At 38.6% G+C, this 27,125-nt stretch overlaps 1 protein-coding gene across 2 annotated transcripts in view; it reads left to right on the top strand.

Annotated features, from left to right (window-relative positions):
- The window catches only part of PPIL6 (peptidylprolyl isomerase like 6), a 79,810-nt gene that overhangs the window by 36,522 nt on the left and 16,163 nt on the right, over positions 1 to 27,125 (top strand). Inside the window, exons 4-6 of one of the 2 annotated variants that reach the window (XM_001378895.4) lie at positions 13,031 to 13,093; positions 13,184 to 13,331; positions 17,506 to 17,562. In XM_001378895.4, the coding sequence (XP_001378932.1) occupies positions 13,031 to 13,093; positions 13,184 to 13,331; positions 17,506 to 17,562 (268 nt within the window). The remainder of the gene's footprint in view (positions 1 to 13,030; positions 13,094 to 13,183; positions 13,332 to 17,505; positions 17,563 to 27,125) is intronic. The other variant, XM_007484426.3, reaches the window with a different exon arrangement.

The raw sequence follows: 27,125 nt of genomic DNA, 5'->3' as shown, positions 1-27,125 counted from the left end.
TGTTAAATTTTTTGTGTATCTACACCCTGGAAATTTTGACTATAAATCAGGGCTTGATATGTCTTGTTGATTATCTAGAATTTTTAAAAATGATGAAAAAATGTTAATAATGAAGATTAAGCGTAAAAGCATGTAATACATACATTTTTTTGAGTCAGTTTTTTTTTTAAACCCTTACCTTCCATCTTAGTCAATACTGTGTATTGGATCCAAGGCAGAAGAGTGGTAAGGGCTAGGCAATGGGGATCAAGTGACTTGCTCAGGGTCACACAGCTAGGAAGTGTCTGAGGCCAGACTTGAACCTAGGACCTCCCATCTCTAGGCCTGGTTCTCAATCCACTGAGCTACCCAGCTGCCCCCTTTGGAGTCAGTTGCTAAACATTTATCAGAACATTTCTGAACTTTCTGGATGTTAAACTATTTAAGTAGTTCTTTCATTAATCAACTAGTATTCTAAAATTCTTTTTTTGAATATCTGTTCTTGCCAGATAGTGCTATCAATTAGAGAAAGCTTGTGCTATCAATTAGAGAAAGCTCCATAAAAGCTTGCCATCTCAGGCAGTTAAATTGCATGAGACAAACTATAATTTTATTGATACCTAGCATTGCTCCTTTGGTAATGGTTCCTTGATATATTCCATTCTGATCTGCTGAGCACCTCCAAAAATTACTTACTCCCCATCCCATCTTGGAATCCCGTGAATGAATTCTGGCTTGACCTGGCACAGCCTCATCCATTTTATCTTCTAAAATCTAGACTTGGAGTATACCTTTTCCTCCAGAAAGGTTCTCTTCCTCAAGCACTATAATCAATATTTCCACCAATAACCCTGCCCTCGAAACAGATAAAGGTGGAGCCTCTTGACACTTTGTCTTCTAGCCATGAACTCCAAGGGAACTGTTAAGGGCTAGTGGGAAGCTTTCATGGTCTTTTTGGACATCAAAGATTGCCTCCAAGTAGAAGGTGGAGTTAGCAGATTTGCTTCCTAACCACAGAAATCGCCATATTTCTTCTTCCAATGACATGGAGAACCTCCCAGGATTTGTGTGGCCCAATGAATAATCTTTATATTTTGCCTCTCAGACTTTCCATAGTACAAACCAAGATGGCCCTTATCAGGACAGCCTGCTTACTGGGCTACCTCCACCTCATGGGAAATTGACCCTTCTTCAATAATAGGGAGGCATTTCTACCAGAACTCTATGAATCTTGGTCTTTTTGATCCAGAACTCTATGACTCTTCGTCTCTTTGATCTGAAATTGTCAGTCACCAGATTCACTAAATGAGGCAGAAGCAAAAGATTGACATAGACTACTACATCAGCTCCTTTGACACCTGGAAATAGGATTTGTTGTGGACTCTTAGCTTTGATGGAACACTTCTTGAATGGTTGAGCCCTTTGGGGGATGAGTCAGGTCAGGCAGATGCAGGTAGCCCCAGATTTACCTGTGTTGATCTAGCTGGCAAAATGCTTGAATCAAGTCTTGCCTTCAATCCTGTCCAAAGCTGCATGCTTCCCTTCTATGTTTTCTAGGTCTGCTAGATCACATTTCCTGTGGATGAGCATCTCCTGCCAACCAGCTCAAAAGACTACCCTGGAGGGGGCAGCTAGTCTGGCCTCAGGCACTTCCTAGCTGTGTGACCTGGGAAAGTCACTTAACCTCCTTTGCCTGGCCCTTACCACTCTTCTGCCTTGGAATCAATACATAGTATTGACTTTGAGTCATAGTATTGATACATACATAGTATTGATTCCAAGGCAGAAGATGAATTGAAAAAAAAAATACTACCCTGGATAGAGCGCATCCATGATCCAACTTACCCACTAGTCTACTCTGGGTGAGGGAATTCCATGGAATCACTTTATATAATAGAAACCTCAGTGGCTACTTAATCCAACCCATTCCCAAAAAAGAATTCCCCACTAAAATGTATCCAACAAGTGGACATCTAACTTCTATGAAGAAACCTTCAATGGTACAGCCAATTCCACTTTTGGAAAACTCTATTAGGATGTTTTTCCTTCTATATGCTTTCTTTAATTTACTTCCTTATAACTTCTATCCATTGCTCCTAGTTTTGACTCTCTGAGGCCAATTGGAAACAAATCTAATTAATCCCCTTTCCACATGACAACCCTTAAAATCCTACTTCCCCATTGGTTCCTTTGATCAGATCTACTTTTTGAAGTGTATAGAGACTGTTTCAGTAAAAGTTTCTGAAACAGAACTAGCAGAACAAAGGCCACCCAGTTCTCTACTTATTCTGTTGTTGAAGAGTGAGAAATGATAGCTCTCTCATATGATTGAGAAGATTAGATTGAGCCAGCATCATTTTCTTTTTTCCATTAGGAAAAATTTACTTAAAATGTTTTTTACATGTCAATACAATTTTTTGTAATTGTTTTCTGACATTTTGTGATCCACATTCTTTCTCTCTCTTCCACCCTTCCCCAAGATGGCAGGCATTGATATAGGTTGTATATGTGTTATCAAATAATACATATTTCCATGGTTATTATGTTGTGAAAGAAGATAACATGTCGCTTAATACTAGAGAAAAATTCATAGAGGAAATAAAGTTAAGAATGATATGCTTCAATCTTCATTCAGACTCTATCAGTTCCTTCTATAATGGTGGATAACCTTTTTTGTCATGAGTCCGTTGGAGCTGCCCAGAATCCTTGCATTGCTGATAATAGATCATTCACAGTTGATCCTTGTGCTTTATTGCTGCTGTAACTGTGTACAATGTTCTCCTGGTTCTGCTCATTTATCTTTTCATCACTTCATGTAAATCCTTCCCATTGTTTTTGTGTGTATGATTGTCTTGTTCATCATTTCTTATGACACAATAGTAAGTATTCCATTACAATTGTGTACCACAACTTTTTCAGCCATTCCCCAATTAATAGACATCGCTTCAGTTTCTAGTTCTTTGCCACCACAAAAAGAGCTTCTATAAATATTTTGCTACAGATACTGTATCATTTTCTTATTGATCCTAGTAACAATTAATTGCCTTTCAATTAATGGTTCCTATAACTGCTTAAGTCATGGTTCTTTGTCTACTTGGTTCAAAATTCAGCTGCCTGTAATGAGTTAAGTTAAAAAAAAATACAGACTTCTTTGTAATCAGTGATCTCTTCTTGCCTCAAAGAACTTAACTGACCCTGGTGGGTATGTGTGAACTCAAGGCAGTTGGTTTTGGTATCTTCAAACCATCATGCTATCTTTCAAGGACGTCTGTGTCGTTATCTTGCATTTGGACTCAATGAGTATTTCTTAGTCTCAAGAGAGAAGGAAAAGGTTGTTGCTAGCCTCCATTACCAAACTTTCAATCAGTCATATTGTTCATTGCACCTCAGCTCTGTAACCAGTCATGTTGTCTTCAATCCCATTCTTTCACCTAACCTGTTCTGTTCTTTGCTCTGTTTTCCTCAAAACTGTAAAAAGGGAACTTTCCTTTTACTTGAAGACTTTGGCAACTGAGACAAACCAGTGACCCATTTTTTTGACAGCTACATTCATCATCACTGTGTAATGAAGGAGAAGAGATGATGGGGAGAAAGAAGGAACAGAGGTGAGAAAGAGTGAAAGGATTGTTCTTTTTGTTCTTCTCCTCCCTTACTTCCTGGAGGAGATAAGCAGGTCCTGTCCCCTTGAAAAGGGAGTAAGTCTCCACAGGGATATTTTTTGGGAGATGGAGGACGATAGACCAGAGTGGGATTGTCTCAGTGAACTGGCAGGATGCCTCCCTCAGAGGATCCCAGGGCTCCTGGGGTCAAATCTGTCCTTGAGAGGCAAGATGATCTCTTGTGCCTCTGCTTCTCCCAGGAATATTAAGTGTTGGCCCCTTTCAGGGTCTTAGGAGTGGTCAACTGCCGAGGAAAGATGTCAGTTACTTTGGTCAGACAATCTTGAATCACTGGAAGTCTGGAAATCAACCCTCTCTTGGGGAGAGGTGTGACCCTCCCAAATCTTCAACCCCCTTAACTATGTTGTTTAGAGACAGGTCCAAACCCAAATCCTAAATGTAAAATAATTTATCGAGGTTCAAGTAGGAAGTGGATGGCAGGGAGGTCAGGCAGTAAAGTGGGTAAAAAGGGAAGCCCTACAGATTTCTCCCTTTTGCAGGTTGACCTCTTCTTCCCCCCCACCCCGAGTCTGGAGGTCACAGGCTTCTCAGCCCTGACCTCTCCTTTTTGCCAACTGCTTTCTTGTCCCTCAACTAGCTAACCCTTGAAAGTATGAATCCAGGGACATGTAAGGGAGAGAGAGAAAGAGAAATCCTAGGAAAAGGGTCTGTGGATGGCTCTCTTCAAAAGTCCCAATCCACAATCCCACTTGAGGATTTTAGATTGCTATAACTGAAGTCTTAGTGGAGGTGTTCAGGGTTTCAGAAGGGATAGTAAGTCTCCAAAGAAATAGGTTTCTTCTCAGCTTCAGGGAATCCACCTCTCTCCTCTACCTTCCCAGGCTGGAAGTGAGTTGCCAGTTGGATCTTCAAGCTTCTGATTCTTCCTTAGAATTCTCAGCTTTTTTCCTTGCCCCTCCTCCACTCTCTCTTCAACTGGTCTCTCCTCAATGCAGAACCTCTCTTCTCTTACAACTGTTAATAAATGTTATCTTTCTCAGAGAACTGCCTCAGTTTACCTTATTGTTCAATTTCACATGACACAGTTTGGTGGTAGTGGCTTGATAGGGAATGAGCCTCTCTCTAAAACCCTCATCAGAATCCCTCTCCTCCTTGGTCCCTGTTGGAACATTTCCCACAAAAATGGAGAGTTTTTTGTTGGGGGAACCCGTGACAGTGGATTGGCTCTCTCCCTATTCACAAGAGTCAGATCTTCTCCAAATGAAGAGGGTAAGTGCCAGGATTCATTTTGTTTGTTTTGAGGGCTTTAATTTTTTTTTAGAAGAGTGGAAAGTGATAGCTCTATTATAATTATAGAAACCTAAACGTCTCCACCAACTGGGATGGATACCTGTATTGTCAGTAAGCAACCTGCTGAACCAACTAGCATGGATGGTGGTATTCACTAAATCAGACTCCCAAGGATCATACAACCTGATGTAGAAATGAGAAGGAGGTGGAGAGAAGATGCCCTTCCAAGTATATGTCAAAGATGTCTGTCCCAGTCAGGAGACCTGCACTCAAAATCCCAACTCTACCATTAGTAGTTCTGTGAGCCTGGGCAGGTCACTGGACCGCTTTGAACCTCCCCTTTCAACTCAAACATTCTACCAATTGAGTTAACTAGTATTTGCCTTCCAGTTTATGAAATCTAAAGCCCTTTGGTTTCTATAATTTAGCCTCATAATATTTGCAGAGTTCACAAACTTGATATTTTAAGATCTCCTAATAGATTGAGTAAGGGTGAGGTACAAGGCTCAGCGTTCTTAAATATACTCTCAGTCTTTGGGCTCTACTCAGCATACTGTATTGATTTAGACCTTCCCCTGGTGCTTATGTCAACATTGGTTATTTATATAGTTGAAAAAAAAAACAATTTAAGGAGAAGCCAAATTTTTTGAAACAAATAACAGGTCGACAGGAAATAAATAAGGATCCATATAAGGTGGAGGTTCTACTAGAGTGGATCCCCCATCATAGCAAGGGCCTTGCAAAAGTTCCTCAGTTTTGAGGGACACAGACATGTCCTCCAGGATACTACAGCTAAAAGACACAATTGGGGATCTTGATATCTGGGTTTATTTATCTATATATTATTTATTTTATTTAATATTATTATTTATATTATTAAAATTTTAAAAAACACATTTTTTTTCTTTCTGGATCCGTGCCATCTCCCTGTATATATAGTCAGTCATGAACTTTAAAGGGGGTCACTTTCCTAGAAAAGGCAAAAAAGTCAAAAAGGCACAAAAGTTAAAAAAAAAAGTAATGTTGACACATTAAACTGATGGGAAATAGAGGGGTAGGCTCCAGCAACCACGAAAAGCTAATCTTTCTCTAGGCTATATTATTTGGATACATTGGTTTCTCCAATAAATGTTTCCATGGGTCCAGAAAGATCAAGATGAGTATTGAAATAAACTCGACATCAAGAGTGACTCTACTGTGGGGGAGTCCCAGCGTCTAGCCAAGGGTGGTTTCCCAGCAGTGCCCTTTACTTATCACATATCACACATGGTAGAAATCTTTCTCCATCTCCCTCTCTGTCTTGGCGGAGAAGCTTCTCTCCCAACCCGCTGCCTAAGAGATGAATTTCTAAAGTCAGCAACCAAGTCTTATTCATCTTTATATTATTCCCCTTGCCCACCCTTGGCTGGGCCATAAACTTAGTTGTTGTTTATTCATTTTCAGTTGTTTCCAACTCTGTATGACCCTTTTAGAGGGTTTTCTTGGCAAAGATACTAGTGTGGTCTGCCATTTCCTAGTCCAGCTCATTTTACAGATGAGGAAACTGAGGCAAACAGGGTTGGGGAGTAATACAGCTAGTAAATGTCTGAACTCAGGTCTTCCTGACTCCAGGCCCAGCACTCTATCCACTGAGCTACCTAGCATCTCACACATCTTAGGGAGGGAGAGTTAAATGCTCATCTATCTCATCAGCAAGATCTGTGGCCCAGAGAGTGCTGAGCAGCTTGGTGTCATGGAAAGAGCATTGGACTAGGAATAAAGATTTTATTTTCTATTCCTGGATTTTGTTCCTAGCTGTGATGAAAACAAGAGTTGCGACTAGCCAAGACATTTCACTTCTGCTGTGCATCTATAGAATAAGACTAGATTTGATAAATGGTTCTCAAACTTTGGGGCCACAGAATCCCTTAAAAATGGTTGAGGATCACCCAAAGGGCTTTTGTTTATGTCAGTAATACTGATTGTGTATGGGGTGTTTAGGGAGGACTAGAGCCTCTGGTGTGAGGGCTGCTCATCCATCTTTGGTGTCTACCCGACACCCAACCTGGGCTCCAAGAAGCTGTATCGGGTACAGGGGCCACATCTCAATCAATCTCAGCAGATAGACTAAACCAGGTGGAGGGTAACTGGCAGCCTTAAATGTGTGGGTGAGTTAAAGGGATGTCTCCTCTAAGCATGTGAAGACTTCCCTGGGAGAATGGACAGATGAGAATAATTTGTTCCAATGGCATGAAGATGACTGAAGCAGGGACTGTGGATCACTAAGGGCTTGGTCAGAAATTGAAGACACCAAGATCGTCCATTGTAACCTAGGCCATGGCCAGGCATTCTGACTTCTGCCTTGCCACTGGACTTTGATGCCTCAGGAAACAAGAATGAGGCTGGACGCTAGGATGGGCAACTTTGCCTTACTTCAATTCATGTACAAGTCAAGACGTCCCCTCGTGATATCACTTGTCCTCTTCAAAAGAAAGAATGAACGACAGCAACTTAAACCCTCAGTATCCCCCCCCCCCCAGCCCTCTGTCTAGAAGGTGAAGCAAAGAACCCCATCCAAAGCCTCCATGGAGATAGAGCTCCCAGGCCAGTCTCTTCATTTTCCACCATTTCTTTTGGACTGAACTATATATAGGGGTACCCTTGCACCTCTTTTCATCTTCTTTTTGTAGCTTGTCTTTCCCTGTGAGATTATAAGCTTCCTTAAGGCAAGGGGCTTTTCCTACCCTTTTCCTACCCTTCCCATTCATTCCCCCAGTGCTTAACATGACACCTGACACATAGTTGGTGTTTAATAGATGTTTATTAACTGTGTGCCTGAGGCACACCATTCCAGACCTAAAGATGAGACTCTGGGGGCATTATCACTGCACTCTTCCTTCTCTCTGTTCACAAAGGCATTTCCCCACTTTCCACTAAATCTAATCTCTACTTGATTCCATTACCCTCTAATATCCCCTCTCAAAGTGTGTTTGTACTCCTTCATGTGTGTTTTTTTTTTAATTTTTAATTTACTTATTTAATTTAGAATATTTTTCCATGGTTACAAGATTCATATTCTTTCCCTCCCCTCCCCCCAAACCCTTCCCATAGCCGACAAGCAATTCCACTGGGTTTTACATGTGTCCTGGATCAAGATCTATTTCCATACTATTGATAATTGCACTAGGGTGATCGTTTACAGTCTACATCCCCAGCCATATCCCCTCAACCCATGTAATCAAGCGGTTGTTTTTCTCCTGTGTTTCTACCCCCACAGTTCTTCCTCTGACTGTGGATAGTGATCTTTCTCATAAGTTCCTCAGAATTATCTTTTCAAGTGTTTTTAATCACATCTTCACCAACTCTTTCCCATCTGCCTATCAAATGAAAGAACGAATGTAAAGCATTTTACTAATCTTAAAGAATTATACATAAATGAACTATTATTACCTGCTTACATATACAATCAGACCTTCAAAACCTTCCATTGACTCCTCTTTGCTCTCAGTTATCTATCATTCCATCTCTCCTCTCCACTACTAAATTAATTTTCAATCATCTCCATCCAATACTTCCATTTTCTCACTATTCACATTTTTAGTCACTTAATTTTGATTTCCATCTCCACCTCCCCCCACCTTCAGAATCTACTCCCTTAAAAAAAAAAAAAACTTACCTTAAAAAATCTTAAAATCCAGTATTGGTTCCAAGGCAGAAGAGTAGTAAGGGGTAGGCCATTGTCATTAAGTGACTTGCCCAGGTTCACCTAGCTAGGAAGGTCAAACTTGAACTCAGGTCCTCCTGACTCCAGGTTTGGTTCTCTACCCGCTGAGTCATCTAGCTGCTCCCTGAATCTACTCTTTTTTAAATTGTCATGTAAAACACACTTAAATCATACAGAACCCAAACCCCAAAATAAAACTGCAAATACATTGATATGAAAGACACTCCAACAGTTCTCTCTGTGGAGGTGGACATTATTCCCTGTCAAAAGTCTTTCAGGATTGTCCCAGATCATTGCATTGCTTTGAGTAGCTTAGTTTTCACAGCTGATTGTTATACAATATTGCTGTTGCTGTGTATGATGTTCTCATGATTCTGCTTATTTCAATCTACATCAGTTCCTGCAGATCTTTCCAGTTCTTTCTAGCATCATCTTGCCTATCATTTCTTATAGCACAATAATATTCCATCACCAATTGGAAAAAGAAAATCTTTTTGAACAAATGAAAAGCCCTAAATAAAGATTTCTTTAAAAAAAAAAAAGAATTGAGTCTTAAAGGCTTTACCTCCCTCTTATTCTTCACTGTCCTCTGCAGAAATGGTAAGCAATCTCATATAAATTTTACATGTAAAATATTTTCCCACATTAATCTTTTTGTGGAAGGAAACTCAAACAAAAAAAATTAAGAAAGATGAAAAAATTTGCTTTGGTCTGGATTTAGAATCCATCAGTTATTTTCTGGGAGGCATTATGACATTTTTCCCCCCGAGTCCTCTAGGATTATTTTAGATCATTGTATTGCTAAGCCACTCATCGTGTTCATTGTACAGTATTCTTGTCACTGTGTACAATGTTCTCCTGGTTCTGCTTATTTCACTCTGCTTCATAGAAGTCTTTCTGGTTTTTCTTAGTTTTCCCTGCTCACCATTTCTTACAGCACAACAGTATTTCATTACAATCATATACTGTAACTTTCTCAGCCATTCCCCAATGATGGGTAATCCCTAGTGAGAATTCCTTCCAGGCTTTATTGCTCAGTTCTCAATGAGATGGTTTATAAATAGCTTTACCCACCTTCTTCCAAACTATTGCCCATCTTGAGTTAAGAAAAACATTGTCCAGAGGAAAATAGACAGATGAAGATTGTTAAATCATTAACCTAAAGCAAAAATTCTTGACCTTTTGTGGGTCATGGACCCCTTTGGCAGTCTAGTGAAGTTTCCCCTATGGAACAGAATAATGTTTTTAAATGCATAAAATAAAATTATCAAGAAAACTCTTGAATTCAGTTATCAAAATATAGCTGGATGACTCAATGGATAGAGCACCAGGTCTGGAGAGAAGAGGTCCAGGGTTTGAATCTGGACTTAGACACTTCCTATCTGGGTGACCCTGGGCAAGTCACTTGACCCCCCCTTGCCTCATTCTTACTACCCTTCTGTCTTGGAACCAATTCACAGTATTGATTTTAAGATGAAAGGTAAGGGTTTAAAAAAAAAGAATCTCTGTGTAATTCTAACTTGTTCTCTAATTAGTCACAAAACAAAACTAATTACATGAAGTAACATTTCTTTTAATACTAGGACACAGCTAATATAGAACAGAGAATCCTGAAGTTCACAAACAAAATATGTGACAAATTCGAGGGAATCCTTCTCTGGCTTCCATCATGCTCCCCAAGTCTTTTCTCCTATTATGAGTGTCTGGTTGCTCTTCTTAGCTTTAAGGAGGGTGTATATATATATATATACAACATATTAAATATATGCACTATATTAACAATATATTAATGTATATTAAAGTTTATAGACTCTTAGTTAAAAGCCTTTGTAGTGTTTAATCATTTTCAGTCATGTATGACTCTTCATGACCCTATCTGAGGCTTTCTTTATAGAGATACTGGAGTAGTTTGCCATTTCCTTCTCTAGTTCATTTTACAGATGAGGAAACCGAGGCAAACAGTATTAAATGGCTTGCCCAATGTCAGATAGGAAGCAAGATGTAAGACTAGATTTGAACAGCGCCACCTAGTGGCATCTTGGTTATAAACCTCCTACTAAAAGTTTTTTAAAGTGAACTCATTCATAGATTCTCAGGCTCATTTTTTAAAAAAATTTTTAAAAAAATTAAAAAAAAATTTGCTATTTGGGAAGCACCCTGCTCAGAGGCAGGAATTCCAAGAGAAAAGCTAATGATTCATGTCCTAAAAAGCTTCTATTTAAGGAGGGTTTTTTTCTAATTACTCTGTCCCTGGTTGGTTTCTTTTTCTGAGGAAATTCAGTTATCCTTCAAAATATGTCCGTATGTGTATATACACATAGCATGTATATATTGTTGAAAAGGGTATTGACCCTTATTGGTTATTGGTGTTGATAATACCACTGGTGTCACTTGTGTGGTTGAGGAAAATGACTACATAAGCAGTTGAAGGAAAACTTCTGCTTAGGCCAGTTCTATAAAAACTATTTATTATAACTATTAAATTGCATAAAAGAGAAAGTTAAAGGAAATAGTTATTGATAAGAAATTCCCTATGAACTAATAATTCTACATAAACTCCCAACCCATCTTCCCCACGAGGGAAGACTTCGTGACTACCAAACGGCAGAATCCTCCCTCATCTATACTGTCTATCTAAATTATAAATCCTAACTTAGCCAACCTGGTTCCAAAAGTTAGGAACGTAACGTCATAGAGATCTGCCAAACTTCCTTTTCCTTCCATCAGAGATTAAACTGCCTGTCTGAGTCACAAGCTGTTCTCTGAGCAGCTGCCCTCTGGCTCCCCCAGAGGAGTCCTGGAGAGCTGCTCCGTCACTCTCCGGCTCTCCCATCAAAACACCTTTTCAGCTCCTTCAGATTCAAGATGTTGTAACTCCTCCACAAACTCTCCAAGGCGGATCACAGGAAAAGCCAGGAACACCAAACTCTCGGTCTCTGCCCCAGGCGTGGTTGACGGGACGGTTTCTCAACTGACGCTCTTAAGACACACTGCAAAATTCTCTTCCCCTGACCTCATCAGGGTTCCATGGCAAATCTTAAAGCAGCCTTGGAAGTCTCAGATCACTTTTATAAATCTGACATCTGAGTACACTCCATTTTTAACTAAGCTAATTACACCTACATTACAATTATCATTTATATATATATATATATATATGTATATATATATATATATATGAGAGAGAGAGAGAGAGAAAGAGAGGGGGAGAGAGAGACAGACAGACAGAGAGACAAAGAGAGACAAGGAGAGGGGGGAGAGAGACAGAGAGAGGGAGAGAGAGACAGAGACAGAGAGAAAGAGAGAGAGAGACAGACAGACAGACAGAGAGACAGAGAGAGACAAGGAGAGGGGGGAGAGAGACAGAGAGAGACAGAGAGAGAGAGACAAAGAGAGAGAGGGAGAGAGACAGAGACAGAGAGACAGAGACAGAGAGAAAGAGAGAGAGAGAGAGAGAGAGAGAGAGAGAGAGAGAGAGAGAGAGAGAGAGAGAGAGAGAGAGAGAGAGAGAGAGAGAGAGAGAGAGAGAGAGAGAGAGAGAGAGAGAGAGAGAGAGAGAGAGAGAGGATGGGGATATGTATAGGATTTATTTAGTTTTATTAAGAATAAGTTTTAAGATCAGCTGATAGCTTTAATTTATCTATACCAGCTGATCAGTATCAACTATCAATATTAAACCCCCATACAATAATTACATAAAGAAATGATTTCTCTTTCCTGTTCTGTTTCCTACACAATGTTTTCTGTTGAGTGATTTCATTACTCTTAAGTTTTATAATCAAATACATATCAATTAAAAGAAATATCAAGATAACTGTACTTTATATTCATATAATGTTCATTTAAGGCTATTTGCATAAAAGCAATTCATATTTGGTTTCTAAAATGAAAATCTGCAGTCCAATAAATATAAAGACATTTTCAAGCAAATAGCATATTTTACATCATTTTTGTGCTAATCAAGGCAAATAAAGTTATTTTAAATCTAAATAGTAACTGATTTGGATTAGATTTGAAATTCAATAGAATGTAAGCTCCTTGAGGTCAGGGCCTGCATTTTATTTTGGGCTTCATATCTTCTCTAGTGCTTTACATAATAAGTGCTTTTTAAAAAGCTTGCTGAAGAAATGTTGCTTCTTAAGTTCTCTCTTAAAAAAAAAAAATCTCACCTCAGTATCCTTCTGTTTTTTGGATGCCCTTCCTAGGGCACAGACAATTTCCTTCAATGCTTATTGTTAGCCTAAGGAAAAAAAGGTGCCAAATTTGGTTCAAGACACAAGAGTTGAAGCTCTGCTACCCCAGTAAATGCTTAGTAAAAGGAAACTAAGGCTTTAGTATCAGGATCAGTTTCCCTTCCAGAGAGGGTCAGAGTTTATGCTGTTTTGTTTGGTCATTGCTTTATTGACTTTTTTCTTTATTTATTTCCTAATCTTAATAGTATCCAATGGTCTTCTTGGACATCTCATTTAATAAACAGCCCATTGGAAAACTGATATTTGAGGTAAGAGATCATTTGTTTAAAGTTCCCCTCTCTGAAGAAAATATGAAATTTGAGGATTTAATTTTGCAAATTATCTTTTCTGTTTTTTAGCTCTTTGCTGATGTCTGCCCCAAAACTTGTGAGAATTTTAGAACCTTATGCACAGGAAAAGCAGGGTTTTCAAAAAGTGGTTTAAAATTACATTACAAACATACCATTTTCCACAGATTAGTAAAAAATGGTTGGATACAAGGAGGAGGTGAGTTGTGCTTAAATAAATTTGAGTTGTATCACTAAATCAATATACCCAAATTATTATTTATGGAACTATGTGAAATTCATATTTGAATTATGTGGTAAAGTTTTTATACATTAATAACAAAAGAAGAGGCTTTCCTTTTTTAAAAATTCTTTATCAGTGGAAAACATGTCAAAAATATATTACCAGGTCTCCAAGGAAGTGCCTATATATAAATATGTATAACACCATGTACATATATTTATATTTATACATAAATATATGTATGTATCTTCTTTTAAACAAAGGTTCTATTTTCTGTCTAAGAATTCATACTAAGGTTCTAAGACATAAAAGCAATAAGGATAGGCAAACAGTTAAGTGACTTGCCCAGGATCACATGGCTAGGAAATGTCTGAGGCCAGATTTGACCTTCCATCTTCAGGCCTGGCTCTCTATCCACTGACCCACCTCACTACCCCAGTTTAATATATGTGTTAATGAGTATTTTTCTTTTGATTTTCCTTTTGATGTCTTTTACATAATAGCAATGATGATAATAAACATTTATATAGTACTTTAAGGTTTTAAAAGTGTTTTATAAATATATATATTTAAATTTAAATTTACTTATTTAGAATATTTTTCCATGGTTGCATGATTCATGATCTTTCCCTCCTGTCTCCTGGAGCTGACAAGCAATTCCACAGGGATATATATATATATATATATATATATATAATATATATATATATATATATATACATATATATATAATTGTTCAAAATCCATTTCCATATTATTAATATTTGCAATAGAATGATCACTTAAAGTCAACATCCCCAATCATACCCTCATTGAACCATGTGATCAATCATATGTATTTCTTCTGCGTTTCTGCTCCCACAGTTCTTTCTCTAGATGTGGATAGCGTTCTTTCTCATAAATTCCTCAGCGTTGTGCTGGGTTATTGCATTGCTGCTAGTAGAAAATTGTGTTACATTTGATTATGCCACATTAGAGCTTTTTGACAGAGGTTGAGGGGCAATAAATGCAGAGAGAGCAGCCATCAGAGCGCCTCATCCCATGATCATTGAGGAAGGAGCTTCGTGGCCCTCTTATCCATTTATACTTCCCTACAGCCGCTGGTCAGGGGACCTTGAAGTAAAAGTACATATAGGAGAAACTAGGGAAATGAGGGCCCTCCTTATCTACCAGTTAAGTCAATAGCATGATTTTTATGCTTTGTCATATCAGGTTAGATCATGTGCTATTATTTTCCTCCTACGAAGAAAATGCACAAACTTCTTCCTATGCAGAGAATTCCCAGACTGTCCTTAATGTCTGTCAATGCTTTTTAAATATGATTGGCACCTGCATTTTCAATACAAATTTGCCTTGTATAAGATTTGAGTAGAAGACAGAATGAAAATAAGGATATTAGTAGTTCCCATTTATACATGGAAAATGGGAGTAAATAAAATTGTGAAGTAGACAGCTTATTTCTGTGTAATTCTACTCAAACTTTAGCACAGCTATTTATTACTTTAGGATGCCAAAGAATTTATATTCTATCCATTTCATAGCATCATGGAGAGGAAATGAGATACCAAACAAAACAGCATGGTATTATAGAGGGAGCACTGGACTTGGACTCAATAGACCCAAGTTCATCTCCTGGGTCTGCCACTTATTAATGGACAAAGATAAAGATATTTCAATTCTTTGGGCCTTCGTTTCCTTATCTGTTAAATGAAGGATTTGTACCAGATTGCCTCCCACTCTATAACTTGATTCTACATATTCATGATTCTATGAAATTGTTTTCAAAAAGTATAAAGCAGCAAGTTGCAATTTTCACATAGCAAGACCATAGTAAATGTTGAATTAAATTGAATCCTAGAATTTCAGTCTGAAGGAAGTCTGGAGACCATGTATTTCAAGCCTTTCCTAAAGAATTAATCTCTTTCTTAATACTCCCAGATAAATAACCATCAAGCAATCCATTTGAACACTTCCACTAACAGGCAGGTTACTGCTTAGCACAAGGTAGCCCATTTGACTTCTGGGCAGTTATATTTGTCAAGAAATTCAGCTTTATGTGGAGTAAAGCTACAATTTCTTGTGACTTCTGCCCTAGTTCTGTTCAATGTAACCAACCCATGGAAGTCCAGCTCTTTTTCTATTTTATCATCATAATAGCTCATAACCCTTCACATATTTGCAAATAGGATTCATGTTTGTCTTCCCCACCCCCAAGTCCATCCCCGATCTTAATATCCTCAGTTTCTTCAACCAATGTTGAGGGCTTTAAAATTTCTTGTTATCCTGGCTGAGCTCCCCTGGAAAATTCTTCTAAAATGTGGTAGAAGCCAGAATGGGTGACCAGTACAGAATATAATTGGACTATCCCCTTTCTAGGCACTCTGGTTTTACTAATGCAACTTAAAATTGCATTCGTTTCTTTGCCATATGTGTTGATTCATATGGAGCTTGTAGTCCATGAGCCACTCCACCTGCAGCCCAGTTCTTCTTCATATAAACTGCTCTCTAGCCAACTGTCTTCTTACCCGATCTTGTACAGGCAACTCTCTAAGACAGAGCTACTAAGATCACAGATATCTTCATTTGTCACAAGGAGTTTCCTCACTGGGGATTTCTTATATCAATGAAATCATAAATCTGGTTCAAAAACAATAGTTCTACAGTTGACTATTTGAACCCAAGTCCTCTGTTCTGTTTCTTATTATTAGATTCAGCGCTTCATTGAAGTTCTTCAAGAAGTTTTCTTTTCATGTCCCAATTCTGTTACCCTAGTATTTCGTTATTTCTCCTAGCTTTGTTTCAATTGTATTCGATAAGCCTAATCTACCAATTTCTTAATTTGTAACTGATTCCATGTTAAATAGATACTTACTAGCCCTAAGGTCCTGGGAAAATCACATTACCTCTATTTGCCTTCGTTTTTTCATCTGTAAAATGGGGATCACCCCCCCCCCCCAGAGGTGTTGCAAGGATCAAATAAGATATTTGTAAAGTGCTTGGCACAGTGCCTAGACCAAAGTAGACACTATACAAATGTCAATTCTGATGAGAATGGGAATGAGGATGATAATGTTACTGCCACATCTAGGATCAAACCTATGACATACTTCCCACCCGCCATTATTGTATTTTGACCTCCATAGTGTACGTTCATTTTCTCTGTCCTAATCTTTTATTTGTACTCTTTATTCCATAGCTGACTCTATTATTTGGAAAGAAGCATAGTGACAAAGATGGCATATTGACTTAAGTTCTGGGCTGGGAGTCAAGAAAACCTGGGTTCAGTGCCAGTTCTGAGTTATTAGTTGTGTCATCCTGGGCAGCTTCTATGTGACCCAGCCAAATCCCTGGGACTTAGCGAGGAAATCACAGACTAGCCTGGTAAAGGGAGTTCCCCAAGCCGACTCCTTTGTCCTGCAAGCCATGAGTCCAAGCCCATTGCAGGCTCCTGCCACTCCTCCCCAGAACAGCTCACCTCTCCCTGGATTATTGCAATATCATCCTAATTGATCACTCTTCTTCATCTCTCATCTTTCCCAATGCATCCACCATCTGCCAAAGGGATAGCACTAAAGCTGGTTGTTCCCATGCTCAGTAAGATTCCATGGGGCACTGCCAGTTCCCGGACCAAATACAAATGCCTCTGTCATTTGAAGTCCTTTCCAACCCAAGTCCACCTACTGTTCCCCTCTCTTCCCCTTCAGTCCCCCAACAGTCCAACCAAATTGGCATTTTTGATTTTCCTCCTTACAATCTTTCATCTCCTATCAATGTCCTAGCAAAAGCTGGTCTCCATGCTTACAATGTATCCTCTCTTCTCCTCCAAGACTTAGAATCCTTGGTTTCCTTCAAAATAAATGCTACCTCCTACATGAGGTCTTTTCTGATTCCCCAGCAGCTGCCAGCACCAACCTTCTTCCCCACCAAAAACAAAACAAAACAAAACAAAAAACTACCTTGGATACACTTTGTAAATATTTTATGTTCCCTTATAAGAGTACATATTTTTCCACTGATAAAAATGTAAGGACAAGGTCTCTTTCGTTGTCTTTGTATGCTCAGTATTTAGCATAGTGCCTACCAGAAAGTATTTAAGAAATGTGTCATTGATGGTTATTCATGTAATCTTTTATTTATCTCCATTATTCAGATATCTACAAGGGAAAAGGAAATTATGGCGAGTCCATTTATGGACCAACATTTGAAGGTACATAATGTATCTTTAAAATTTTACCAGTCTTTGTCTAATTGCTACCAATATTGATTAATTACAACTATTATATTAATGTTTTGATCTATTAGCAGAAGTAAATAACAGACATAATTAGGGCTAAGCAAACTTCCAACCAACAAAAATGGTTGCTTATTTCCTAACATGTTAGCATGCATTTAGAAATAGTGTTTTGTGGTTGTTGTTCAGCATTTCAGTCCTTTGTGGCCCCATTTGGGGTTTTCTTGCAGATAATGGAGTGGTTTGCCATTTCCTTCTCTAGTTCACTTCAGATGATGAAACTGAAACAAACAGGATTGTGACTTCCTCAGGGTCATACAGCTAAGAAATGTCTCAGGCTAGATTTTAATGCAGGAAGATGATTCTTCCTAACTTCAGGCCTACTGTGCCATTTAGCTGCTCAGAAATAGTGTGCATAGCCACAATTCAGAAATGCCAATTAACTTTAGTATTTTACCCTTTATCAGTGATCTGTAATTGATCACAGTGGGAGTACTTGAGTTCTTCATGCTTATATTGTAGACTATATACAGAAAATAACTTATTTTAAATTGAGATAATTTAAGACATTTATTAAGATGAAATGAGAGAGAGAGGGACAGCAAGGTGCTTGGACAAATCATTTAACCCCAGTTGTGTAGCCCTTACCATTTTTCTGCCTTGGAGCCAATACTTAATATTGATTCTAAGACAGAAGTTAAAGGGAAAGAAAGAGGAGAAAGAGAAGGAAGAAAGAAAGAAAGAAAGAAAGAAAGAAAGAAAGAAGAAAGAAAGAAAGAAAGAAAGAAAGAAAGAAGAAAGAAAGAAAGAAAGAAAGAAAGAAAGAAAGAAAGAAAGAAAGAAAGAAAGAAAGAAAGAAAGAAAGAAAGAAAGAAAGAAAGAAAGAAAGAAAGAAAGAAAGAAAGAAAGAAAGAAAGGAAGGAAGGAAGGAAGGAAGGAAGAAAGGAAGAAAGAAAGGAAGGAAGGAAGGAAGGAAGGAAGGAAGGAAGGAAGGAAGGAGGAAGGAAGGAAGGAAGGAAGGAAGGAAGGAAGAAAGAAAGAAAGAAAGAAAGAAAGAAGAAAGAAAGAAAGAAAGAAAGAAAGAAAGAAAGAAAGAAAGAAAGAAAGAAAGAAAGAAAGAAAGAAAGAAAGAAAGAAAGAAAGAAAGAAAGAAAGAAAGAAAGAGAAAGAAAGGAAGAAAGGAGGGAAGGAGGAAAGGAGAGAAGGAGGGAAGGAGGAAAGGAAGGAACGAAAATAATAGTGATATTATTTTTCAATATGGCAACCAAAATCTTAATAAAACACATTTAAATTTCAGATTTAGGTTAGGTTATTGAGCAGTTTACTCTTATTGTTTTGCTAAATATAAATGCATGTTATCACTATTTTTAAAATGAAGATTTGATATATTTAATCTTTATTAGGGGGCAGCAGCTAGGTGTTGTAGTAGCTTGAGTGCAGGACCTGGAGTTTGGATGACTGATCTTCCTGAATTCAAATCCAGCCTCAGGCACTTTCCAACTGTGTGATCCTAAGCAAATCACTTAACTCTGCCTCAATTTCTTCATCTGTCAAATGAGCCAGAGAAGGAAATGGCAAACTGTTCTAGTATCTCTGCCAAGAAAACTCCAGATATGGTCAGGAAGAGTTAGATACAACTGAACTGCATTTTTATTGTTATGCCCTTTTGAATTGGAAACTCATAGGGATCTGCTGGTTTTAGGAGCAAACGCAAAGAATAAAGACATCAGAAATATATTGAAAAGAAAGCTAAAAAAATTGGAAAATTACAAAATAATTTATAGTAAATCTAAGCCTGAAGAGTCCAATTCTAATTTAAAAATCTGTGAATTATTAGATCATCTAAAAATAGATAACTTCATAGCCAGAAACAGGACTGGGAACTCAGTAATGCACACCCTTATGGGGAGTGGTAGGTTAAGTAAATAAAGGTTACATTCTGCACAGTCATTAATAAATGGGATTTTTTATTCATGTATTATTAATTTTATGTAAACACAAGGAGAAAATTATATGGAAATTACCCAAATTGTCTAATTTAAATTTTTGTCACTAGATATTTATGCCATTTTGGTTCGGGCAATTTACAGATATGTGTCAAATGAACATGTAAAGCACATCAAGACATAGAAATAAGGATGGTCCTCATGAAAATAAAAAAGGGATTTTTCATCGTGTAAATAAATGAAAGTTTCTGGCAAAAGTCCAAAAGGTTATAGCAACAAAAGTTGTATGTTAGAAATGTCACCAGTTTTAAACAGAGAATAATAACTACCACGTTAGCATCTAGTTGTAAAGTAGCAAATGCTGGCAGGAAGTTAGCAATCATGGAAAATGTAATAACACGGTTTTGAATTTCTACCATAGCTTATAAATGACCTTTAAGTTTCCTTCCCTTTTCCCTTTTACTTTATTTTATTAGAACAGCAAAATCGAAAATAATATTTTTTTTAAACCTTTACTTTCTTCTTAGAATCAATACTTGGTATGGGTTCCAAGGCAGATCCTAATTAAAAAGTGGAATTTGCATTATTGTGCTGACTTATTCCAGAATCTAAATATTTATCTTCTGTATCTATACCACAGATTATTTACCAGATTTAACAATTCAAAAACAATTAGTCAACTCTAAAAAATATAGAAATTTAGGGAATAATTATAGTGACTAGGGAATTAATTGTATATCTCTAGAAGGGGCTCTCCCTTGAAGCATGCATGGGAAATCTGCTAATTGTCATTTCTCTTCCCCTTCTCTGGCATGGTCTGAATACTGTGAATGCTCCTTGAAAGGGCTCTATAATATCGTATCAAAATTTATCCTTTTCTTTTCTTCTTAAGCCTTTACCTTCTGACTTGGTATCAATTCTAAGACAGCAGAGTGGCAAGCCCTAGCAATGGGGATTAAGTGACTTGCCCAGGCTGACACAGCTAAAAAGTGCCCGAGGCCAGATTTGAATCCAGGACCCCCTGCCTCCAGGCCTGGCTCTCTATCCACTGAGCTACCCAGCTACCCCATAGGAATAGTTTTCAAGAAAATAATTGTAAACTATAAAACTAGGTTTTATCTAAACAGTGTCTCCCCTATTATTTAACCCATCACTCTACCACTGAGACTTATTTGTTGAATGAATGGAAGAAGACAAGAAGAACTTAAAGTACTGAGAGTTTAAGTAAGTGTCTTGCCAGGGATCACACAGTCACCATGTATGTGTCATTAGGCCAGAGCTGAACCCATTTCTTGGCTTCTTGGCCAAGCTCTCTCTCCACTGTAGCACTTTGCCCTATCATGCAAAGATAAGTGATGAAGAGTTGGGGGGTGAGGGTTATAAAGGAAGACTGGCAGCCCCAATCCCTTTGGTGGTGTTGTGAATAGGTCTAATCCTTCTGGAAAACAATTTAGACTCATACCTGACTGTGACTAGGCTTTGCTGCCCTCTCTCATACATATTTATAGTATTATTTTGCGTATTAACTTGAAAGATACTGGGGAGAGAAATAAAATAGGCAGGGGATAAAAAAATCATAATAGGGCAATTAGGTAGAACAGGCCTGGATTCAGGAAGATCTGAGTTCAAGTCCAGCCTCAAACACATTATCTTGTGATCCTGGGAGAGTCACTTAACTGTGTTTGCCTCACTTTCCTCATCTATAAAATGAACTGGAGAAGGAAATGGCAAACCACTCCAATATGTTTGCCAAGAAAACCTCAGATCTGGTCATGAAGACTTGGATACCATTGAAATGACTAAACAACAACAAAAACAGAAGATGTGCTTCTCTGCTCTCAAGAAGCATATATTTTGTCTGAAACTCAGTATATTCATATGTGTGTGTGATATGTAAAATATGCAGTATAATATCAAATCAATACAAAATATTTAGGGAGCAAGGGCACTAGCAATTGGGAGATCAGAAAAAACTTCACAAAGAAAGTGCTTAAAGGAAATAAGAGATTCTAGGGAGCAGAAGGAAGAATGTTCCAGGCATAGAAAAAAAAATTTGTACAAAGACACAGAGATGGAATGCCCTTAAGAAAGAACAGCAAAGGGGAAGCGAGGTGGCTCCATGGATAGAGAGCCAGACTTGGAGATAAAGGTCCTGGGTTCACATTTGCCTTTACACATAGCTGTGTGACCTTGAACAAATCATTTAACCCCAACTGCACAGTCCTTATTGCTTTTCTGTCTTGGAACCAATACTTAATATTGATTCTAAGATGGAGGTTAAAGGTTGAGAAAGGAAGAAAGGGAAGAAGGAAGGAAGGAGAGAGAGAGGAGAGGAAGGGGGAGAGAGAAGAGAAAAGAGAAGAAAGGGAAGAGAAGAGAAGAGAAGAGAAGAGAAGAGAAGAGAAGAGAAGAGAAGAGAAGAGAAGAGAAGAGAAGAGAAGAGAAGAGAAGAGAAGAGAAGAGAAGAGAGGAGAGGAGAGGAGAGGAGAGGAGAGGAGAGGAGAGGAGAGGAGAGGAGAGGAGAGGAGAGGAGAGGAGAGGAGAGGAGAGGAGAGGAGAGGAGAAGGGGGAGAGAGAGAGGAGAGAAGAGAGAGACAGAGAGAGAGAGGAGGAAGAGAGAGAAAGGAGAAGAGGAAGAGAGAAGAGAAGAGAAGAGAAGAGAAGAGAAGAGAAGAGAAGAGAAGAGAAGAGAAGAGAAGAGAAGAGAAGAGAAGAGAAGAGAAGAGAAGAGAAGAGAAGAGGACAAGACAGGAGAGGACAGGAGAAAGAAGAGGAGAGACGAGAGAGGAGGAAGAGAGAGAGAAGAAAGGAGAAGAGAAGAGGAGAGAGAGAGAGAGAGAGAGAGAGAGAGAGAGAGAGAGAGAGAGAGAGAGAGAGAGAGAGAGAGAGAGAGTCAGTTTGGCCAGACCATGAAGCCATATATAATGAATCAGGAAAGATTGGTTGAGGCCAGTCTTGAAGGGCTATCAAAACCAAACAGGAATTTACATTTTCTTCTAGAGGCTGTAGGGAGTTTAATGAGGAGGAGAAAAACATGGTCAGATCAGCACTTTGGTAGCTGACTAAAAGATGAAATGGAGTGGGAAGAGACTTGAGCCAGGGAGAACACCAAGGAAGATGTTGAAATGATCCAGGTGAGAAGTGATGAGGTCCTCAATCAAGATGGTGACTATAGTGACTATAGGAGTAATAAGAAAGGAATGTATGCAAGAGATGTGGAAGTAATCCAATCTTAAAAGTTCAGGAGGCAGTTGATGAAGCAAGACTAGGGCTCAGATGAGAGTCTAGAGCTGGCAATATAGATAGGACAGTCTTCTACATAGAGACTATAATTAAACCCATGGTAGCTGATGAAGTCATGAAATGAGAGTATGTGTAAAGAGAGAACTAAGAATAAGAAACAGCACAGAGCCCTAGGGAACACCTATAATTAAGGGGCATGATAGGGATGAGTCAACAGAATATACTGAAAAGGAGCAGTGTGATAGGTAGGAAAAGAATCAGGTGAGTAGTGTCACAAAAACCTAGAGAGAAGAGAGTATCCTAAGGAGAGGATAGTCAATAGTGTCAAGAAAAGGCAAGAAGAATGTGGACTGAGGTGGGGGGAGGGAGAGCCCCTTCAGATGTGGCAATTAAGAAATCATTGGTAAAGGAGAGAAAATAGATTTTTTCATTGAAAATAGAGTTTTGTTTGTTTTTTTAACAAGAGAGATCATTGATAACTTTGGAGAGAACAGTTTCCTGTGAATGAAGTCAATGATATATCAGAAGCCAGATTACAAAGGGTTAAAATATGAGTGAGCAGAAGAAATGGAGGCAATGGATGTAGAATCCAGTATTTTTCTAAGACTTTGAGAAAGGGGACAGTAGTTTGAGGGAATGGGAGAATCAAATGAATTGGGCATTTTTAAATTATTTTTTTAAGGATTTGGATATTTGGGGTACATGTTTTAAGTACCTAGGAAAGAACCAGTAGATAGGAAGAGACTGGAGATTAAAGACAAAGAATGATTTCTCAGTTCCAAGTGGCTCCTCTTGCCCTGCAAAGCACTGGTCTGTGCTGATCCTGAAGGACTGGAGAGGCTGGGAGTAGGGAAAGGGATATTCAGATCCTGAAAGACTTTCCCCTTTTGCTTATGAACAGGAGATGAAATACCCTCACCAGTCATCTGAGGAATGCTAACGTTCCCAGAGTAGCAGGGAGCTCACTATGCATCCTCAGGCTACTCTCTAGTCCCACCTTCTGCGTTGAGTCAATAAAGAAATGGACAGCGTTAGCCAGTCTCCCTGTGCATCTTGCTCCATTGTCCTCTGGCATAGGAGGACACAACTATCAGTCTGCCTGGGGTCAGCTAGTATTGGATAGAGATTAATTGCAATCCATTTGCTAATCTGATACAGTCAGCCACTAACATGGGTGAAAAGAAAGAGCAAATGAAGCCTCCCCACACATTTGTTCTGTTTGCCACATGACAATTTCCAGTACAAAATTCTAGCAAACAATCCAACCTATTTATACCTTTTAGAAACAAATTGATTTTCTTCTTAATACAATCAAGGAATAGAAAGAAAAATTCCTAGGCATCGAAATCAGGGGAGAATTTAAAGGTAACAATGATAAAAAAAAAACCCCAACAATAATCTTATGGCCTGAAAACAGAGACAGATAGCATGTTTAGATGTTAATATTCGCTTTTGGCTGATCTCTGATCACCGCAGTACTCTGTGAAGGGAGTGGAATGTTTTTAATATTCTACTGAAATGAGGTCTAGGAATTAACACAGTTACGGAAAGTCATTTACGTTAAAGTGTTATTTTGCAATTCAGACAACAAATTTCCAGTAAGCACCCAGGGGTCTTTAGTTCTCAAGTTATTCGAGGCAGCTCATGGCACAGTGATTGGGCTGTAGGTCTGGAGTCAGGAACACTTGAATTTAAATCCAGCCGCAGATACACACTGACGGTGTGACACTGGACAAGTCACTTCACTTCTGTTTGCCTCAGTTTCCTCAAATTGTGAGCATAATAAATAACAGCTCCCACGTCCCAGGACTGTCGTGAAGATCAGACGAGATAATAATTGTGTAACATGCTTAGCACAACACCTGGCACACGGTAGGCATTACATAAATGCTTATTCCATGTTTCCCTCCCTAAAGGGTTCATTTAATTCATTTTTAGCATAAATTTAAATAATAGCACATTTATATTAGGCTTTAATTAAAACCCTGTTGATAACTTCCATGCAGAATTTTCGTGAACCCAATGTTAAATATGGGTTGAATATCATCTCACTTAACCAGGTGGTCTAGCAAATGTGGTATGATAAAAATACCTTATATTTATTTTATTTTATTTTATATCCTCACCTTCTGTCTTAGAATCGATATTAAGTATCCATTCCAAGGCAGAAGAGCGGTAAGGGTTAGGCAATGGGGGTTAAGTGACTTGCCCAGGGTCACACCACTGGGAAGTATCAGAGGTCAGATTTGAATGCTGGATCTCCATCTCCAGGCTTGGCACTTTTCCCAGTGAGTCACTTGTATTTGTTTTGTATGAGATCTAGCACGCCATTGTGCTATAGAGGGCCAGCCTCAAAGTCACTCTTGGGTCAATCACTTAATATCTCATTGTTTTAGGCAACTCTCCCAAACTGCAGCTTTCAGATAAAATGGGCCAGCCTGCTTTCTTCACCCACAGAGTTCTCAGTGAAATCACAAGTCCATTCCCAATTCCTCTCCCTCTATTTTGCATACACTTAATGAGCACTTTATCTCCCCCCACTTCAGATACAGCCTTGTAACTGCAGGTCATGTAAGATGATTCCTTCTGGTCTCCTTGGAATAAATATAAAACTCATTGAAGAGACTCCGACAGTGCCTTCCCTGGGCATGCCATGAACTGTAGGGAACTGAAGGTCCTTCTTTGTGTCTCCACTAAAGACAGGCTAAAATACAGCCTGAAGGTTAAGTCTAGAGCTGTTGATTTGTGGGTTCCCCTTTTCTTTCCTCATTATGTGGTTTGTGCCTTCATAGAACCCACTGGCTCATAATGAGATAAAAATCAGGCTCATCTTCATTATGATAAAAGCTCATGCCGCAAGGAAACAGAGTTGTTTTTAAAAAAGAAATTCCCAAGGAGAAGGCCATCTGCCTATTTCCCAGGCAAAGAGAGGAAGCAGAGAGAGGGGCTACATGCTCCAGATCCCCATAGCAGCAAGTCAAGGAAATCACAAAATTCTGTTCAGGAAGATGACTTCATAAGTAGGTCAGGAAGCCAAGCAAGGCTTCATCTGTTCATCATACTCAAAGTAGCAGTGTTTGCCCCCTGACATCATCTGGCACCTCCGCAGAGCCCCCTGCCCCCTCCCCTCTTGCCACACTCCCAGGCTCTCCCCCACTGCCCCTTCCAGCTGTGGAAACACCTTCCTTTTATCCTCCTTGCAGTTGAGAGCCTACAGAACTTTCACTTGCAGTTGTATTAGTGAGTATCCTAATACTAATAGTATTATATTATTTTATATACTTTTATTCATTTTATTATATTTTATATATTATATTAATAAACATATTCATTATATTATGTATAATTTATATCAGATAATAACAATAAATATAAATAAATTAATGAAGGATAAATAATCTATTAAATACATAATATATAAAATAATAAAACTGATCATAATATTCTAAAGCACTCCTATAATGTGCTCATAACAAAAAATAATACTGCCCCCAGCAAAGGAAGTTTGAGGTCCACTGCTCTATGTCCTAGAGTTTGATGCAATCAGAACACTATCATCCTTACCATCTCTAAGAAATAGTTTTTCTATTTGAACTTTGCTCAGCAGATCCTCCCTTACAGAGGCAAACTCCTGTGCCTCCTTGCTTTTATGCCTGGCTTAACAATATTGGGAGACTTGAGAGTTATCTTTGTCGTTACATTTATCAAGGAATTTCATAGGAGCTTAACAGGCATTTTAACAGGAGTGTGTTAGGAAGGTCTTTAGGTCTTTGCAGGGGGCCATCGGGTCATATGCCCTTTTTTTTTCTATTTTATTAGGTTTATTTTTTTTTCCACTTTAAACATTATTTTATTTGGTCATTTCCAAACATTATTCATTGGAAACAAAGATCATTTTCTTTTCCTCCCCCCCACCCCCTTCCCACCACCTCTCCCATAGCCGACTCACGATTCCACTGGGTATCACATGTGTTCTTGGTTCGAACCCATTTCCGTGTTGTTGGTATTTGCATTAGAGTGTTCACTTAGAGTCTCTCCTCAGTTGTATCCCCTTCCCCCCCTTTAGTCAAGCAGTTGCTTTTCCTCCGTGTTTTTACTCCCCTAGTTTATCCTCTGCTTGTGGATAGTGTTTTTTAGATCCCTGCAGATTGTTCAGGGACATTGCATTGACACTAATGGAGAAGTCCATTACGTTCGATTATACCACAGTGTATTAGTCTCTGTGTACAATGTTCTCCTGGTTCTGCTCCTCTCACTCTGCATCACTTCCTGGAGGTTGTTCCAGTCTCCATGGAATTCCTCCACTTTACTATTCCTTTGAGCACAATAGTATTCCATCACCAACATATA

The sequence above is a fragment of the Monodelphis domestica genome, chromosome 2 (assembly GCF_027887165.1).
Source record: "Monodelphis domestica isolate mMonDom1 chromosome 2, mMonDom1.pri, whole genome shotgun sequence".
Classification (NCBI taxonomy): Eukaryota; Metazoa; Chordata; class Mammalia; order Didelphimorphia; family Didelphidae; genus Monodelphis; species Monodelphis domestica.
This window is presented reverse-complemented; position numbering and strand designations above follow the sequence as displayed.